Consider the following 19,450-nt stretch of genomic DNA (forward strand, 5'->3'; position numbering starts at 1 on the left):
CACAATATCAAATATTAGCAAGAAGAATATCTTTTCAGGCCGATTTCTATAGGTGTAATGGTAAAGTCTGCAAGATTAAAAAGCTACTTTGTTTATAGATTTGAGGTTCTAATCCTTCTTCTGACAGTGGCCATCCGAAGTTACTCTGTTTTCGCACACAAGTGCCTTATTTGAGTGTACCTATCCTAAGTCTAGTTCTGAATATCTTCAGTTTCTCCCACTGTTGCAGATTCCACAGAACAAAGGTTTTCAGATAGTTCCTACCCTTTGAAGCACACAAGGCTGATGATCAAAGATGCACAAGGCCCATAATGCGACTTGTTAACACAACCACCATCTTCCTAGCAGATCTTAGCCACATTTCACTATGTGCAATTGACAGTAAGAAAGGAATGCTATTCTTGGCAGATAAAACAACTAAAACTTACTTGAACATACTTCAGTAATTTCATTTATACTGCATAAAATATTAGTGGGTTGTGGGTTGCAATACCTTTTGTACCTAAATTTTAAAATCTGAATAAGTGTGCAGATTCCGCAAATAAATTGTGGTATTATATTATTTTCGTCATGCCCATTGATTTGATGAGCACAGATTGGAGATAGATTTGAATCAGCTGTTAACATTTATATCCTCTACTTCATTTTTTTAAAATACACTCTCTGCTGTCATAGAACTATGGTAAGGCATACTGGCCTTTGAGAGGAGGGCCTGGAATATTTAGCCTTGTGAAAACTTGTATCGTTCCCTTGCTTCAACCTTCTAGGTAACTTAAAATTAAAACCCGAGTTGAGTGTTAGTACGTTTTTGTTTCAATAACAAGTATGTTTATGGCGTGTCCTATTATATTGTCATAACCAGTTGAATTTTGAAGGCATATTACTTTGGTGTTGTAAAGCACATTTTTAAAATGAATACTTCTATCCTTGTACGACTCTGTAGAAGAAAACTTCTTTCAACTCAAGCTGTGGTATTGTGTAATGCTATTTACAGTATGTATAAAGTCCAGAAAGCAAAACTGTTTCTGAAATATAGGATGAGTCCACTATTTTTTTTTTTGAGTATGTGGTAAATACAATACCTTTAAGTAAAAGTGCTCTAAATTATATAAGCAATTTAAAATTATGTAATGTAATATTAAGTCAATTTTTTTGTATTTGTTACACATTTAAAATGAAGCATGTTTCAAGGCAGTCTTATATTTGTTGCTGTATGATATATTTTGTTGCTTCCACTCAAGTGTTGTTGTATTCAATTTTGATAGTTACTAGTCAAACAAAGCAAGTGTTTTAAGGAGCATACACTAAAAATATGTATTTTGTATTTTAATGATCCTCTTTCTCCTTCTGAGCTTTATATAAAATGGAATTGTTGATATAACAGTTTTTCACAGTATTCTACAGGTCTTATTAAAAAGAAAGTAACTGTTCATATCATTGTCATACCATGGGACCTCCAATATTACGTGGAATCTAAACAACTGAGCCGTGGTTTTTCATTGTAAAATTCCATGTGTGTTGGCAGGGATGCAAACTGTGGCTAGTTTGATGAGAAACCAGTGACAATGCCACGGTTTGTAGTGCCTTATCTTTAATGTTTACTAAAGCAAATCAGTTTTGTAATTATGAAGATTATTGTTTTAAATTATGAACTACTTCTGAACATGTCTTCACTTACATGCAAAAACTCTGAAGCTTGTACTTTGTTATATAATTTGTGTGAGTACTTCAGATGATGATGATCATGATGATGATGATGATGATGATAATGATGATGATGATGATGATCTTCATTTTAGTAAACAAATGTTTTCTTAATTAATGTATAGCTTGAGTTAATTATGTCTGGTTCATGGCTTAAATAAGTAGTTTTAGAATTTTCCTTTTCTGTAAGTCAAATCCTTAATGTACAAGCTCTCTTTTAAATACCTAGCTCATATTAATTATGGTAACCTTGCTAGAGCTTTTTCCCTTACCCTGTGTTGTTTGTATTTAGCGTTTCCACCACTGGTATGCTAGCTGGCATTAAGATGTCCCATGCTGCCGTGACCTCGCTCTGTAGGTCTATGAAGCTTGCCTGTGAACTCTATCCCTCTCGCCACATTGCCCTCTGCTTGGACCCATATTGTGGATTGGGATTTGCACTCTGGTGCCTCAGCAGGTGAGTTTATATTTACAAAAACAAATATTTATATTCGATCACATCCCATTCATTAACAATGGTTTATCAGGGTACTGAATTGAAGGAAAATTTTTGAAGTGAATGGAAGACTGATAGATGCCAGTACCTTGTTAAGTGAATGCAGTTAAAGGACATAACACATCAAAGAAGTTAACTCAGATTGTTTGATAACCTTAGTTTCCTTCTATTTACTTACTGCTCTGATATTATGTTTATTTCATGTAGAATTTCTGTTTGATTGATGAATAATTTATAACTTGATGTAAAAATTACTTTATATGATAATTTTTTTTTTTTTTTAGATATTGTTTCAGCCACGTACAACTATGGTTCACAGTTTTCAGCCTTTCTAGACTTCCAGACTCCTTTATTTTGATGGAGAATACAGTTCTTCACTCTTTGAACCACTTTGCACTGGCTCTTCTTCTCACTCTTTCTGGAAGATCCTTTATTTCTTGAGGCTGATGACCTAGATGTTAGGCCCCTTTAAATACAAGCATCATTGTCATCACCTTTATCTCTTGTCCCAAAATTACTTCTTTCTTGAACCAGTGTCTCAGAGGCACTGGCAAGATCCTCCTGCACTTGCCCATAAAGTGGTATATTTCTAAGTTATGAGAAGATAAAACATTCTACATGATATTCTGGTATTATTCATTTGAGAGATGGTCATAAAACATGAGACGATGCTTCCTCATAACAAGAGAGACCTTTCCACATTTAGAGTACAGCTCTGCAGTTGACTTTGGGCAATATTTGCCAAGGATCTTTCTTAGGAATTTCCTCTCTTTCATTTGGGTTCTCTCTATCTCACAGTGATGATTGAGGGCTAAACATTTGGAAGTATACAGGGTTTTAGGAAATACAACTGTGGTGTAATTTCTCTCATTGAGTAACTAGGGTTGTGATTGCTGTTTAAGGGACAAAAAGATAAAATATGAGACATTTAGCCTCAGCAAGTATATCTTCCTTCTAATTTTCTTTTCTTGTTCTAATTTGACCATAATTTCCATTTTTGTGACTTTTATATGACTGAAAGATCCTTAATTCTGTTCCGTTATATGTTCTGTTACTTGAGTCTATGTTATTGTTTTCTGCAATTTCTAGAAAGTGGCACTTGACAGATACATTTGCTATTACTTGCTAATCAATCATTTATAATAATTATTTGAGTAAATATGTTCAATGAACATCTGAGTTGATGAAGGTTCTTTACTTCATTTTTTAAATTAGTTATCAGTGTCTTCATACATTAATTTCTTTTAAGTTTTTCCAATAATTGACCAGGAGTGTAAAAGACTTTCCTACCTCTTATACAACTTTTTTCAGCTACATTTGCCGGTTTCCTGGAAAGTGAATAATTGGTGAAGCAGTTGAACTAAAACTTGTGGATTGTTGCAAATTTCTAATTGTATAGTTTTTGTTATTACTACCTCAAATACATCAAATACATCAAACTAAATTTATATATTTCTCAATTTCAGTATTTATTCCGGCCATCATTCCATTCTAATTCCTCCCTCGGAAGTGGAGGTGAATCCTGCACTATGGCTGACAGCTGTGAGTCAGTACAGAGTACGGGACACCTTCTGTTCATATGGTAAGTAGTCTATAATTATCAGATATATTACTTCTGTATATATTTACACGTATAGTGATGCTTGAATAGGGACCAAAAACTTAAGAGTATGGTTTCAATATCAGAATTCATGAGATGTACAGAGTATGTAGTTATTAGAAAAATTTAATCCACTGTGGTTTTGTGCCAGAGTTCTGCTTTAATGAAGTATTTTGTGAGGAAAACAAGCCTCCAGGATTATATTTAGAGATATAGGGAAAATTAAATATCAATTTGATTCTTCTCATAATCTTATCACTTAATGTAAATGTTAAAAAGTACTTCCCATAAGTATGCAAAGTTGTGATTATTAATTTATTATATTATCTTCATATTTTTCTTATTACAGTTGCAATTTTTTAGTATCAGAGTGCTTGTAAGGAGCTATTATAATAAACATCTTGTTTATTTGTGTTAAAGGGGTGATGGAACTGTGCACAAAGGGTCTTGGCTCTTCAGTGAACCAGCTGAAGCAGCGAGGTGTAAACTTGGGCTGTGTGCGAACGTGTGTGGTAGTTGCTGAAGAAAGGCCACGAATCACGCTCACTACTAGCTTCTCCAAATTATTCTCAGCTTTAGGTCTGAGTCCACGGGCTGTGTCAACAAGTTTCGGCTGTCGTGTCAATGTAGCCATATGTCTTCAGGTAGGATCTCCCTAGAATGAGATTTGTAACTGGAAGTTACCAAATTATTGTATATGTAAATTTACAAGACAGAATGCAAACTTTGGAAAGGCAAAATACAAGACATTCACCAGGTAATCCCACCTGTTATGTGCGGCAGCTATCAGCCACAATATTAATACTTGTAAGTGTGAAAGAACATGTGAATAATTTACGTACTGTGCAGTTCATTAGCTTACCTCATGAAAGATACTGACCATTGTCCCTTATGCATTTTTTACATCTTTTTAAACAGATTTTGCTGGTAGCTTTAGATGGATTCTCCATTTGCTTGAATTAGGACTAGGATTGTTTGTTGTTGTTTATGAGACTCTAGATCAAAAGCAGGCACAGTGAGAAGCGTTCCAGCTCAGGAAGGTAAAAGGGCAGTGTTTGCACTCCGACAGAAGGTACAGCCTAACAGTTGCTTGCATGGTTCGCTGTTTATGACATCAAAACAGATTAAAACTTTTTAACAGTTTTATTGTACTTACTCTTTTTGCTGCTGAATTCTCAGACAGTGCTGGATTATTTCAGCCAACAACCTCGTCAAATGTTATTGCCAATTTGAACATTACAAGCACTAACTACAGAATAATATTTTGAGATGATATTTTAACTCATCAGTTTGTTCCTACGGTGTTGGAGACACTTCATGTTTGGGATGCAGGGTTTGATTCCACACAAGGTAGCAAAAATTTTGTCCATTAGGAAGATGCATAGAAATTTTCATTTGTATAATGGACTGTGCCTACTATATTGATGCACAATACCAAACCATGCACACGATTAACATCAGAAAGATTAAATTAAACACACAGTATTGATCAAAATTGAGTGGAACTTGCCATGAACTTAGCATCAGCTGTCTGTTTATAAAATCTGTTTGCTTCCTCCGCTACCCTTGCCGGCATCTCTTCATTCAAAAATATCTTGAAACAATCCATTTCAGGGCATTCAGGGGTCAAATATTATTTGAAATAACTAGGTTTATAATCATAAAATGAAGCAATCTTGTTAACAGTGCTGATGGTAGTAATTGGCGTAAACTTGTCCTCCGACCATGTGGCCAGGCCTAGGTCAGTGTCATTTCTTCTTCTCTGGCAGCAAATCATCACCTCTGTCAACACTATCAACGCTCACTACCACTTCACTAATATCTTCAATATCACTACCGTCACTGTCGAGGTCCATATCTCAATCTCCTCTAAAAGTGTAAGATTTCTTCCATTCATAAGTGGGAGCTCTCATTCAAACAAGATGTCTACAACTGTGTTAAAAGAAAAAATGTTTTCCTGCAGAACTACTTGCGGAAAATATAAACTACTTAGTTTGAAGTGTGACTACCGAGCAAATGGCCGTGCGGTTAGGGTCGCGCAGCTGTGAGCTTGCATTTGGAGTTCTAACCCCACTGTCGGCAACCCTAAAGGTGGTTTTCCGTGGTATATGTTTTGTTGGAAAGATAAAAGGAAGTAGCAATTACCACAATCAAATCAACTCTTTCACTTTTGGAGAGTGGTTTAAGAAAATTTCAAGCTTTTTGCCTCATAAGTCAGCTATTGTTATAGATCAGGCAGCACATCACACAATGATACAGCCATCTACAAGGAATCTTAGTGTGTGGTGGAGAAAGAAAGAGATTACATCATGACTTATGACGATAATATTTCACCACTGCTCCAAGCCGATAGATATGACCAGTTTATGAAGTCAAAGCTAATTGATTGTACTAGACCACACTTCAGGACACCACAAAGGAAGCTTGACATACTGTTAAAACATCTCCAGCCTGACGTCCAGCTAGTCTGCGAGCTCGTCACTGAATCGGACCTCACCCATCAAGAAACTCCCTGATAAACAATAAAACAATAATATCGCAAAATATAATATGCGGATACAAAACCATGGACCGTGACTGGGAAAGGCCGACGAACTAAAGCCCCAAGCTGGAAATCGGGCTCTTATCTTAGTGCTATTAAGAGTCCAAATGCTACTAGAATGAAATCCGAATGAGCAAACAACAAGGTTTATTCAATAAAGGTGAATTAAATTAAAACAAGAAATAATTCAAACGCATACATACGTAGTACAGTCGCCGGCATTTTGGTAGTATCCTGGCCATTCACAAACTGACATTCAAAAATGTTCCCACATCGTAAAACCTTTCATATTCAAGGGCAATTTCTATTAATTGTAAAAACAGAGCCACGAAGGTCACACTTTCCTGGGTATATGTTATTCCTCGAAAACGTGTAATTCCATCCACCTGCGTACATCACATCTCTCTCTTCTTTTATATATAACAATCTATTACCTTCCTTCATCGCCCCTGCATCAAGGAATAAGCCAAGCTAATACATGTTCCGAGAGCTCCAGGAAGTTAAATAAACAAGAGAGTAAACGAGCTCGTAAATCAAAGACCAAAACAAAATAAATGACTGAGGTCAGAACATTTGCGAATAAACAATGGGGACAAATAAATTTAACGTGTTGGTAATTAAAAGAAATAATACACTGAGAAGCCAACACGGGCACAAAACAACAAGCCTACAATCGGCATAAAAAGATAAAATGGAAGTCGATAATCTAAATGGGTTATCGATATGACACATGTACCCCAACACACCCACACCGCCATACATTTCGGCACCAATATGCCAACATAAGACAGGGCACATAGATCCAACAGCAATATAACATCACAAATATCACAACGCCAAGGATGTCCAAGGGTCACTCAGATGAGCACAGGGACGTGCATAAAGGAGCATGCATGAGGTATACGGCACCAAGACTGTGTAATCCAAACCACCAAAGTATTCCCATCATGACTGCGATTCATAGAAGGCAAAAGTGTTTTTGCGATGACATGAAAGGCAATCACAATCTGATGGTTCATGGCAAGCGACAAAGCTGGCACAATAATACAGTATATGCAGGACCCATCTCGTAACCAAAAAGCACATCAATCAAGTGCCAAGATCACATAACACAGTCCATTCATACAACGGGGTAAACATTGTATATCGAAAATAAGAAATACCGTATTTACTTGCGTATTAGACCCCTTTTTTCCCCGCTTCTACAGCCAAAAATAGTAAAGGAGAGTCCAATATGCGATAACCTCAGCAGCGAACACACGACTTCTAGGTTATAAAGAGCTAAAATTGTACGTGTAAACATTCTATACGTACTATTATTTAACAAACTTAGAATGTATTTAAGTTATGCTGGCTATTTTCATTGGAAGGCAGTATTTCTAAATGTAAAAAGACGATAAATGGTGAACATGACTTTTAGGCCTATGGTACATATAAAAGTCCGTTTTAGATACATCTTATTAATTACTGACGTCAGGAAGGGCATACAGCCGTAAAAACTCACTACAAAGATTCGTTTCACTTCATACTCGATCCCATAGAAGAAAGGGATAAGGGTATCGTGTTATATAATTATATATTGATACAAAAGAACTTAATGGCCAGTCATTTGTCTCTGTCAGTTCAGCAGTAGGCCTAGCACACAGTAAACCTGATCATTGCTTTCATTTGAATTATCGCCTTGCGCCACCAACTTCCCTGCCTTGCTATTGGCGTGTCAGCATTCTAAGCAACGTCATCTTCACTGCTATCTCTCGCCAGTCGCGTCAGCCATGCTTCATTCTCTTTGAGCCATGCACTGCAATTAAGAGCATACCAGGTTCTGTCTTTTTGAACCTTTTAAAAATAATTTCGTTCTCGACTATAGAGTCTAAACAGTGTAAATCTATTGCCAGATGGTCTCTGATATTCCCAGTTGGTATACATGTAGCAGAAGCCACTCCTTCCGAATAAAGAAGTGCTGTAGAAGGCATGCCAAACCATCAGCTGATAACTAGCGTATGTTACGAGTTGACTTCCGAATGTAATACATAGTAACTGGAAACATTCTTTTGATAACTGTGGCTGTTGAAACACAGACCCTTATTTTTAAGTACATTTCATGCTTGTTCTCTACATATATCACATTAGGATTTGCATAAACAGCTGTCCATGAGATAAGACAGACCATATTGTTTAGGTTAGGTATAGTATCGCCCTGATAGTGCCAAAAGTTCGACGGGAAAAATAAAAATAAATAACAGGAAAATATACCGCATTTATGGATATCTACAGGTGTGGCGGTAATGCGTTTTATTATCATAATGTTTAATTTTGTACGTTTGTTCTCTCTCTTTTTATTCACGCATACCCTAGTATGTTTTGTTTGGCATCTCCGAAAATCGTTTAAAGTACGTGGGGACATTGGACAATGAGAGAGGCCCCTGCTCCTTGAGATAACGGCATGAGTGCTGTAAGAACAGAGAGTAACTGACTTGTAATAGTTCGTGCTCTAAAGACTAGATTGTTGGCCATGCAGTTTGGGTCGCGCAGTTGTGAGCTTGCATCCAGGGGATAGTGGGTTCGAACCCCACTGGCGGCAGCCCTGAAGATGGTTGTCCATGGTTTCCCATTTTCACACCAGGCCAGGCAAATGCTGGGGCTGTACCTTTTTTTTTTTTTTTTTTTTTTCTCTTTATGTCGCACCAACACAGAAGATAGGTCTTATGGCGACGATGGGACAGGAAAGTCCTAGGAGTGGGAAGGAAGCGGCCGTAGCCAGCATTTGCCTGGTAAAAAGCAATCTTCAGTTCCAATGTGTGGAGTAATGGCACATTTACTGCCCCCAGATTGTGCTTTAAAACCTTCGCACCATCCATATACTTGTTGAAGTTGCTGCTAAAGCCATGTACAGTACTTTCCTACCTTCCATAAATTAAAGAATAATTTTGACCACCCCAAGTCTAACCAATGTAGAAGATTGTTTATCTTCCAGAATGAAAGGTTCTCGATTTCTGTAGGAAAGTACATTAAGAGGTAACAACTTTTGACAGTTTCCATGAGAACAAGCTTCTTATGAAACATCTAAAATCTAAACTATGTGGCTGAGAGTAGATGCAAACATATAAAAGAAATAGAGCTTCATATAAAGATAAGGATACACAGTTTTCTATAATGGTGTAGGTCTCATAACTAGAAAAGACCTAAATGAATACCTAGAATTGGTGGAAAACATGAATGACAGGTTGATTAAGGTCACATTGAGACTTGAAACTAGTGTTACAGATAAAATTCAAGTGTTTGCTCCACAAACAGGAAATACAGATACGGATCTAGAGGAATGCCTTGAATATCTGGAAGGCCATATACAGGACAAACAAGTTGTGATCATACAAGACATGAATGCCAAGTAGGTCAGGAAAGAAAAGGAGATAAGAGATTATAGGACTATTTGGATATGGTAAGAGAAACAAGCCTGTGGAGATATTTTGGAAGACTTGCAGGAGAAATGAGCTGATCATTGGTAACACATGGTTTAGAAAGAAAAACAGTTAGAAGATAACAAGATATAGTTGGGATAACAAAATCAAAACTCTGATAGATTACATTTTGGTCGAGAAAGGTAACAGGAAAATGTTCGTAGATGTAACAGCCCTCCCAAGTGAATCTTTTGAAGGAGATCAGAGTTGTGATAGCTTAGTTAAAGATGGGAAAGATACAAAAGATGACTGAGATTAGGCAGAGAAAGCTAAGGGTGTGGAAATTGCTGGAGAAGGAAATAAATCAATAGTTCCAGACACACATTAAGACAAGACATCGCAAGAGTTGAAGAAGAATGGGCGTACTTTAAAACAGTAATGGTGGAGTCTGCAGAAAAGACCTGTGGAAGAGTATCAGGAAGGAAGAAAGATCACGAAATGCCCTGGTGGAATGACAGGATAAAAGATATAGTTAAGTGGAAGAAACAAGCTTGGAAAAGATGGCTGAGAAACAGAGCAACAAAATGCAAAACAGAATACAGGCACTGCAAGAAGGAGTGCTCCAAGGTGGTTCAAGAAGAGAAAAAGAAGTACTGGCAAAAATTCACTGAATCTTTGCAAGAAGATACAACTGGAAGCAAAAAGATCTTATTCTAGTGGGTAAAAAGGAAGAAAAACCCAGGTGAAGGTGCTAACTTCATTAAAAATGAACAGGAGGAAGTGATGACACAGAAGCAGGATACATTGCAGAGCTGGGGAAAATACTCTGAACAGCTTTACAACATGCAAAGCACCTCAGTACAAGGAGAAATCGAAGAACCAGATTTAGTGCAGATGGAAGATAAAGAAAACAAGGTGTCCATGGCAGAGATTGAGTGGGCCACTAAAAGAATGAAACGAGGCAAGGCAGTTGGATTTGACGAGGTCACCATAGAAATGATACTAGCAGCAGGAGCAATTGGTCTACACTAGTTGCATAGACTCTTCAGAGTGATATTGAGAGAAAAGACTGTTCCAAAAGAGTGGACAAAAGGGGTCATTATACCAATTTTCAAGAAAGGAGACAGGAAGCAATGTGAAAATTACAGAGGAGTGACACTGATACCTCATACAGCTAAGATCCTTGAAAGAATCTTGGAGAAATGAATAAGAGACAGAGTAGAGGGAAAATTGGCAGAACACCAGTATGGATTCAGAAGAGGCAGGTCCACATTTGACCCAATATTTACATTGCATCCAATGATGGAAAGGTATTGGGAGTATGGAAAGGACATGGTAGTAAAATTTCTAGAAATTGAAAAGGCATATGACAGAGTCCCAAGGAATTTGGTATGGAAAACATTGACAAAGGCATAGATTGGGAATGAAATAATGCAGATGGTAATAGCATTGTATCAAAATTGCAAAAGCTGTGTTAGAACCAAAGCGTGTCAAACTGAATGGTTCAGAGTTCAGACAGGCTTAAGACAGGGAAGTGTATTGTCTCCCTTACTCTTCATTAACATCATGGATAGAATTCTACATAATATCAAGGAGAAGATGATGGGCGAGCAAGCAAAGTCTATGCTCTTTGCTGATGACATTGTACTTTGGGGAGATAATGAAGAGGAAGTACAGACACAAGTCGATTTATGGAATGAGGAGATAAGATATTTAGGAATGAAGATTAGTACTGCAAAAAGCAAGACTTTGGTCATGACGAGAGGTAACAGAAAATCCATGGGAGTGATAAAAATAGGAAATGAACCTCTTGAAGCAGTGAACATTTTTAAATATTTGGGCAGCATGATGTCACAAGATGGAAATTTGGATGGAGAAATTGATTTAAGAATACAGCAGTCTGCAAGTTTCTACCAGTGTGTGAGAGACATTATATGGAACAAAGATGTGCCACTGAAGTGCAAGAAGGTTTTATACTCGTCCAATTATAAACCTATATTAACCTATGCTTCAGCAGCCTGGACATTGATTAAGCGGAACCAAAGTAAGATATAAACAGCTGAAATGAGGTTCTTGAGGAGCATACAGGGAAAAACAAGATGAGATAGAATACAAAATGAGGAAATAAGGAGAAGCGTGGGAGTGTGTAAACTTCAAGAAGAGATTTATATAGCAAAGCTGAATTGGTTTGGACACACGATGAGAATGCCAGGAGAGAGAATACCGAAGAGAACATTCATGAATACAGAGACTGCAAAGAGGCCTAGGAGACGGCCTAGAATGAGATGGAGGAGCTCTGTTGCGGACTGTATTGCAAATAGAGGAGCCAATAGCAGTAAAGTGCTAGAAGAGGAGTGGTGGAAAGATCGAGTTGGAGGGCTTTGGTACGCTACCCAACCCAAAGAGAATCTGGAAAAGGGAATGGATGGAGAAGAAGAAGATAAAGATTTTCAGCAGTAGGGAAAAAATCTTACTCATATGAAAGTCGTACTGTTTGTTGTTCTGTTCACTCCAAGAGTAAACTCGTCTAAGTTGATTTTTGGATGAACTTGTGTAACATCTTTTCTCTTCCTTGTTGCTAAAGGGTGTTTCCTCCATTTTCTTTTCTTGATGCTCCAATCTTCTTGAGTAAAGCAATTTGTAATAAAAAGAGAACAAAACAAGAAAACACTATTATACTTTCTGATAAACTGGATACCTCTTACCTTTTGCATTTTCTCCTATGATTTCTCTTCTTCTTCTTAGCGTGCCTGTCCACCTTGGACGTTGGTGATCAACATGGCTATTCTGGCTTTATCCATTGCAATTCGAAACAATTCTGCAGATGTTTTGTTGAACCAGGTTTTAAGATTGTCGAGCCAGAAAATTCTTCTTCGCCCAGGAGATCTTTTCCCTTCTATTTTTCTTTGCAGGATAAGTTGAAGCAGCTCATATCTTTTCTGATTCCTCATGATGTGTCCAAAATATTGTAGTTTATGACACTTGATGGTGTTGATCAGCTCTGGTCTCTTGTTAGCTCAGCATAGAACCTCAACATTGGTAATTTTCTGAGTCCATGATATTCTCAAAATTCTTCTGTATAGCCAGAGTTCAAATGCTTCCTATGATTTAAAAAAAAGTAAATTTCATTGACAATCACAGCTCTCTCTTCCAAAAACTGTGATCTTGGTGGCGTCTTGATCCTGAGTGAGAACTGTAGAAATGCGACTGTCAGTGTTCCACTGGCTTATAAACAATTCTGCATTGAGCTGTTGCTGGAATACTAAGCAAGAGCAGCAACATCAGGGAAATCATTCCTTATGCTGTAGTAAACATTTCTTCTTCTTTAAATAAAAATCAGTGTACCTATTTGGAAAATATTAAGAATACCTTAATTTATACCATGTACAATGATGCTAAGTACGCCTTCATTGGATTTCACAATACTGAGAAACCCATTCTACCGCATTGTACAGCAGCCCCTATTCATTGAGTTTTATGCAACCTGCAGATTATAGTCTAACTTTAAAAGTATTGGTAGCCTATCCAGGCACATCTACCACGCGTAATTCCGCAAGCTACTTGCAGCATGAAAGTTCAATCCTTATAACTTTGTATTCACAAGAAAAGCGAATGTTTTAACTTTGAAAAGTTACTGATGTGTTACAGTCTGATGGCCCGGTTTTATCCCTTTATTGAATGCTCTCGGTAGTAATCACATGGCATTAGCTATCACACCTGCTGTACAACATTTGAGTGCAATCTATATGTATAAAATAAGAGTTTTGTCTGTACATTGCTCAGAATTTAAAAAGGATGATATTTCTGTATTGGTCGTGTCCACAATAAGAAGGATATGCACTTTTAAATTTTCCGTAATTTGTGTATGTATGTAATGTATGTATGTATGTATGTAATGATGTACACACACATCACTAGAAAACGGCTAAAGAGAAGGAAAATCGGTATGCAAAGTCAGGGAATAAGTTGCTACAATCTAGGCTATGAATAATTTTATTCACTCTGAGAGAAATGGTAGTTTAGTGGAAGGCCTAAAATTTAATTTTCCAATATTTATGTTATTAATGGTCCTATGTTAATGAAAATCAGTATGCGAAGTCAAGGAATAAGTCTCTACAATCTAGGCTATAAATAATTTTATTCACTAAGAGTAAAATGGTAGTTTAGGGGAAAGCCTAAAATGTAATTCTTAAATATTTATGTTATTAGTGATACTGTCGATAAATACTACGTAACTAAAGTCATATAGTATTAAATTTTCGATCATTTATGTCTTATACATTTTTATCATACCGGCTATGATAATAGAGATATTCCTAAATTTGGATTTTTGTTGCGTAAGTCCACATCAGCGCCAAGTCACGAGAAAATGGGTGAACAGAATTTAATGAAAATCGGTAATCGAAGTCGGAGAATAAGAAACTACAGTCTACGCTATAAATAATTTTATAAGACGCCTTAATATCACAGAGTCCAAAGAAAACTAAATGTGAAGGCCTACAATATAGAAAGCTCATAAAATTGATCAACAATTACATTACATTGACCATCGTTTGTTGTGATGTGGTTTGTGTCTTCTGTTGCCACTCCTCTCCAATAGATGGGATTACTGTTGCGTACCGAGTATTTATTTTAAAATTTGCTTTATGTCTCACATCTTATGGCGATGATGGGATAGGAAAAGGCTAGGAGTGGGAAGGAAGCGGCCGTGGCCTTATTTAAGGTACAGCCCCTGCATTTTCCTGGCGTGAAAATGGGAAACCACGGAAATCTATGTTTAGTACTGCCGACAGAGGGTTCGAACCCACTATCTCCCGTATACAAGCTCACAGCTGCACGCCGCAAACTGCACGGCCAACTCGCCTAGTCGTACCGTGTATAACAGCCTGCCTGAATATTGGCGGGAAGTAGCTGGGGAGTTAGATAACTTTCTTATTTAGCATGCCTTTCCTCTGGCTCATAAATTTTCTTATACTACTGGTATGTAACACTCTGGTTTATCATAGCATTCGAGCTATTCAATCCCTACTCTGTGGCACTGATTGGAATGAGCAGTGTGCACACATAAATAATGGGAGAGGAGTGTTCATGGCTATCTGCGGCTTGGTTATTCTGACACTGGGACTTTGAACTGTTAGATCGTCACTGTAGTACTGTTCATTAAAAGTGAGAAAATGTGCGGTTTTTCATTTGATCGAGTATATTATATGACAACATTGCTTTTAATTGCTACATTCCTACTGACGTTTTTGTAATGACCTATGTTGACTTCAGTTAGAAAACCACAAAGACAGTCTTTCTGAAAATCCCATAGCGAAGCATGGGTACATCAGCTAGTAGATTATAAAATACTGTGAAAAACATGCTTCCGTCAATTTTGATGTGATGAGACTATACATAATGATAGTGAATGGACGTGTCTGTACTTGGTCCTAACCTATCATATTTTCTTTGATACCGTGACTGCCCTTTTCTATCAAAAGATAATGGCCTCTTGGACCAATCAGGTACGCAATTCTCTATCGATAGCTATAGGAATGGCTATGGTTTGAACAGTACAGTAACATTTCGTAAAAATAACTAGAGTATTGGACTCCGCTCTACGTAAAATGGTACAATGTTTTTCAGGTGGGCCTCACGTACTGCCTCTTGTACAGTTTTTGCATTGTGCGGGGAAGTCTATATCGAGCTAACTACACACAAAATTGCTGTAAGATGTTATATAAGATAGGACTAAAAGATATTTAATTCCTAGCTGGTTGCACATTTTTGGGAAAAAATAAAAGCAGCTGTACCACCTGGAATATCACATGGATAACTTTCTTAAACAATGATGATAGAAGCCTGTAATCTTCATAACATCTTTAGAATATATAGGAATATGCCATATTAAAATGTAAGTATTATCATATACCATATTTTTTCATTTAACAGAATGTTAAATTAGAGGAATGTAAATAGAAGTCTATTTTTTTTTTTTTTTGTGGTTACAATTAAAAACCAAAAATTAAAACCTGGGAACTGAAAAAAGTAGAAAACAAAATGTTTACAAAAAAGGTGGCCTCCAAAATACATGCAGACAGAACACAGGGAGGAAATACAGAGTGCAACAGATTCAAAGAATGTCTTGTTGGAACTGCTGTGGAAATATGTGGCAAAACTAGTAGTAAAGTAAAGGAAAGAAAAACAGCCTGGTGGAATGATGAAGTAAAGAGTGCAGTTCAGGAGTAAAATGAAGCAAGAAAGGCTCAAGATAAAGAAATTCAGAAAGGAGATGAAAAAGATTAATTAAAAATGAGATAGTTACAACAGACATGCAGAGATTGTAGACTGCAAGTGAAACGAATAGTAGCAGAAGTAAAACAAAAGTCTGAGATTGATTTTACAAATAAATTGGAAGAAGATAGTAAAGCAAATTCCAAATTGCTGTACAGTGTTATTAGAAATACCAGGAGTAATTATGAGCAAGTAATAGCTTTACAGAAACCAGATGGGAGCATCACTAGGGATGACACAGAAAGAAGAGAAATTATGAAATTGTACTTTGAAAATTTATACAATGGCATAAAGAAGGACTCCAGTCCTAATGCACAGAATCAGTCAAGCTGTAGTGATAATATATCTGAAGAAACACCACCAACTTGGAGTGAAGTAGAATCAGCCCTTACAATGAACGAGCTACTGGCTTTGATGAACTAAGTGCAGACATGATTAAAGCTGCTGGCCCACAAGGAATTCACTTGTCATACAGGGTGATAAAGGCAATATGGAAGGATAAAATAATACCAGGTGACTGAAAAAAGGGATTTATAGTTCCCCTGTTCAAGAAAGGAAGTTGAAAAAAAGTGCAGCAACTATAGAGGGATTACCTTACTGTCCCATGGTTTAAAAATATTTGAAAAAATTCTTGAGAAAAGATTAAGGAAAATTATTGAACCCCAACTGCAAGAACAATAATATGGATTTAGGAAAGATAGGTCGACTATAGACCTCATATTCACACTGAAAATGATTTTAGAAAAGCACTGGGAGAAATATCGTAACTTGACATTTGTATTTATAGATATCGAAAAAGCATTCGATAGTATCCCTAGAACAACTATATGGGAGTGCCTTAAAAAGAAGAATGTATCTATGGAATTCATTCAGAGAATAAAAATGCTTTATGCTGTGTTCAAGTAGGAAATAGATATTACAGATTAGCTCCAGACATCTGGAGGAGTGCAACAAGGCAGTGCCCTTTCACCATTACTGTTCATCACAATCATGGATGAAATCATAAACGAAGTGAAGCAGAACACCAACATGGATCTTAAAGCATTTGCAGATGATACAGTTATCTGGGGAAATAGCGAGATGGAAGTCCAGGAAATGCTGAACGCCTGGAATGATTATCTGAAAAAATATGGACTGAATGAAGTGCTACAAAACTGCTGCAATGTCTATTAATAGACAGAGAAGTAAAGATAATATAATGCTGGAGAGTGTACAATTGGAAACAGTAAACCAGTATCAGTACCTTGGATGCATAATATCAAGTGACAACAGAATACAGCTTGAATTAAATAACTGTATTCAAAAATCTAGTCAATTCTATCAGCAAGTTTGATATCTGCTCTGGAATAAACAAGTGCCACTAAGATCAAAACAAACTGTCCCTATATTGACTTATTGGTTGGAAACATACACAACTACCAAAAAAGATGACAGCAGACTTCAGGCTTCAGAAATGTTTCTAAGAAGCATGCTTCAAAAGACTAGGAAACACAAAGTAAGAAATGAGAAGATTAGAGAACAAGCTAGAATAAATCAGTCCCTGAAGGAGACCATTACTAGGGTGCACTTGTGATGGTTTGGTCACGTCAAACGTATGACAGAAAGAAGAATTGCAAAACAATGGTTGCATACTGAGATTACTGGAAAGAGACCTGTTGGAAGACTAGGAGGAGATGGCTGGACCAAGTGAAGAAAGATATCACATCCGAAGGAATCAACTGGGATGAAGTCTTGAAGAAGCAGTGGTACATGAATAGACCAAAATGGAGAGCGCTCGTAAACCACACCCGGGAAACTGGAGTGGAAACGATGATGATGATGATGATGATGATGATGGTGATGATTAAAATGAAAGAACATGAGAGAAAATATTGTGTACTGTCACTAAACGCAGAAAGAATGCAGCTGTAATTTGGTGTGGTTAGATTTGCAATTGAGCCACTGTTTTTATTGATGTTTAAACTTTAGTGTCCATAATTCTGATTTGGACAGTATGTCACTATGTTGTTATTTTTCTTTAGATTTCCTTTGACGATGTTGACGCCAGGAAGTGCATCTGATCGTAAAGACTTGCTATGAAGATTCATTTCACTGTAGAGTAAAGGGACAAAATTTGGACACACAGTCTGTATATATTTTTTTTCTATAATCCATAAACATGAAGCGGGATTATATTTATTATTTCACTCTTTGAAAAATGGCAATGTTTTCTTGAATAATGCTTCACATGATAACTTTTTGTTTATTTCAACTTTAAACAATACAGGCAGTGAAAATGTTCCCACTTCATATATTATTGTGAGACATGTTTTTAAAATAACAAAGCCTTAATGTTTTCCTCTGTTTGTTTTAGGGAGCATCTAGTCCAGAACCATCAACAGTGTACGTAGACCTTCGTGCGCTGCGCAATGATCGTGTTTCTCTCGTGGAAAGAGGTAGTCCTCACTCACTCTGCCTTATGGAGTCTGGCAAACTTCTTCCAGGAGTGAAAGTGATTATTGCTAATCCAGAGACAAAAGGCCAGTGTGGAGATTCGCATCTTGGAGAGGTAGGTCTGCTGCCAGTTAATGTAAGCAACATGGCATCCGTTGTCACTCTTCTTATTAAATTATGTTAAATAGTCATTGAATAGTAATTTGTGCTAAGTTACTGTAGCTGCGCAGAGAGCAGTGGTGTGACTTTACATTAATAAAGTTTATTTCTTTCCAAAGTTGTAGTAATAAAACACTGTTACAGACAGACACATGGGTTTGGCATTTAAACAGTATAGCATACCTGCCAACTTTCCCGATTTCGGCGGGAGACTCCCGATTTATGGCAGTTTTTCCTGCCTTCCGATTATTCTATTATTTCTCCCGATTTTAGCTTATTATTTGGTTAACTTCAAACATTTGTTTTCAAATCCCGCCATTTCAGCATTGTACGCCAGTGGCCGGAAGTCCTTCGCACATTGGCCGCTTTCAAATTTATTAATGCGAGAAATGCGCGCGAATGTGCGATGTTTATTGAACCTGTATATCGCGACGCGTATATCGATTGTAAATGTCTCGTTCTCCCGTGCTATGTTCGTGTTTGTTCACCATCACATCACTCTAGTCGATTCTAGAGACTAGTCGCTAGATTTGGAGTGGTTTTTTTTTTGTTAATTTCATGACAGAATTTCAGAGGTAGTGACTAGTGATTCTAGAGATTTTAGAAGCCGTTTTGGAGACAATTCTGGTGAATTTTAATTTATTACTTGATCAAAATAGCATTGCGCTTTGCATAATTGTGTGGGTGCGTGATGCAATATATTAATCCATGCATTTGCTAAGTAATGGTAACTAAGTTCATGACTGATTCACGCATGTGGAGCACAAGTTCATACCATTTTCGAAAGGCTTATCAGAGACCGATCATCTCACTCACATACTTCCTGTGGGAGAGTAGAGATG

The 19,450-nt window shown here is 37.0% G+C and overlaps 1 protein-coding gene across 9 annotated transcripts in view; it reads left to right on the forward strand.

The window, feature by feature from the left end:
- The window catches only part of DIP2 (disco-interacting protein 2), a 440,396-nt gene that overhangs the window by 395,195 nt on the left and 25,751 nt on the right, over positions 1-19,450 (forward strand). For all 9 annotated transcript variants that reach the window (XM_067157712.2, XM_067157695.2, XM_067157732.2 and 6 more), the window contains 4 exons: positions 1,997-2,161; positions 3,667-3,782; positions 4,221-4,444; positions 18,370-18,564. In XM_067157712.2, coding sequence (XP_067013813.1) covers positions 1,997-2,161; positions 3,667-3,782; positions 4,221-4,444; positions 18,370-18,564 — 700 coding nt within the window. The remainder of the gene's footprint in view (positions 1-1,996; positions 2,162-3,666; positions 3,783-4,220; positions 4,445-18,369; positions 18,565-19,450) is intronic.

The sequence above is a fragment of the Anabrus simplex genome, chromosome 1 (assembly GCF_040414725.1).
Source record: "Anabrus simplex isolate iqAnaSimp1 chromosome 1, ASM4041472v1, whole genome shotgun sequence".
Classification (NCBI taxonomy): domain Eukaryota; kingdom Metazoa; phylum Arthropoda; class Insecta; order Orthoptera; family Tettigoniidae; genus Anabrus; species Anabrus simplex.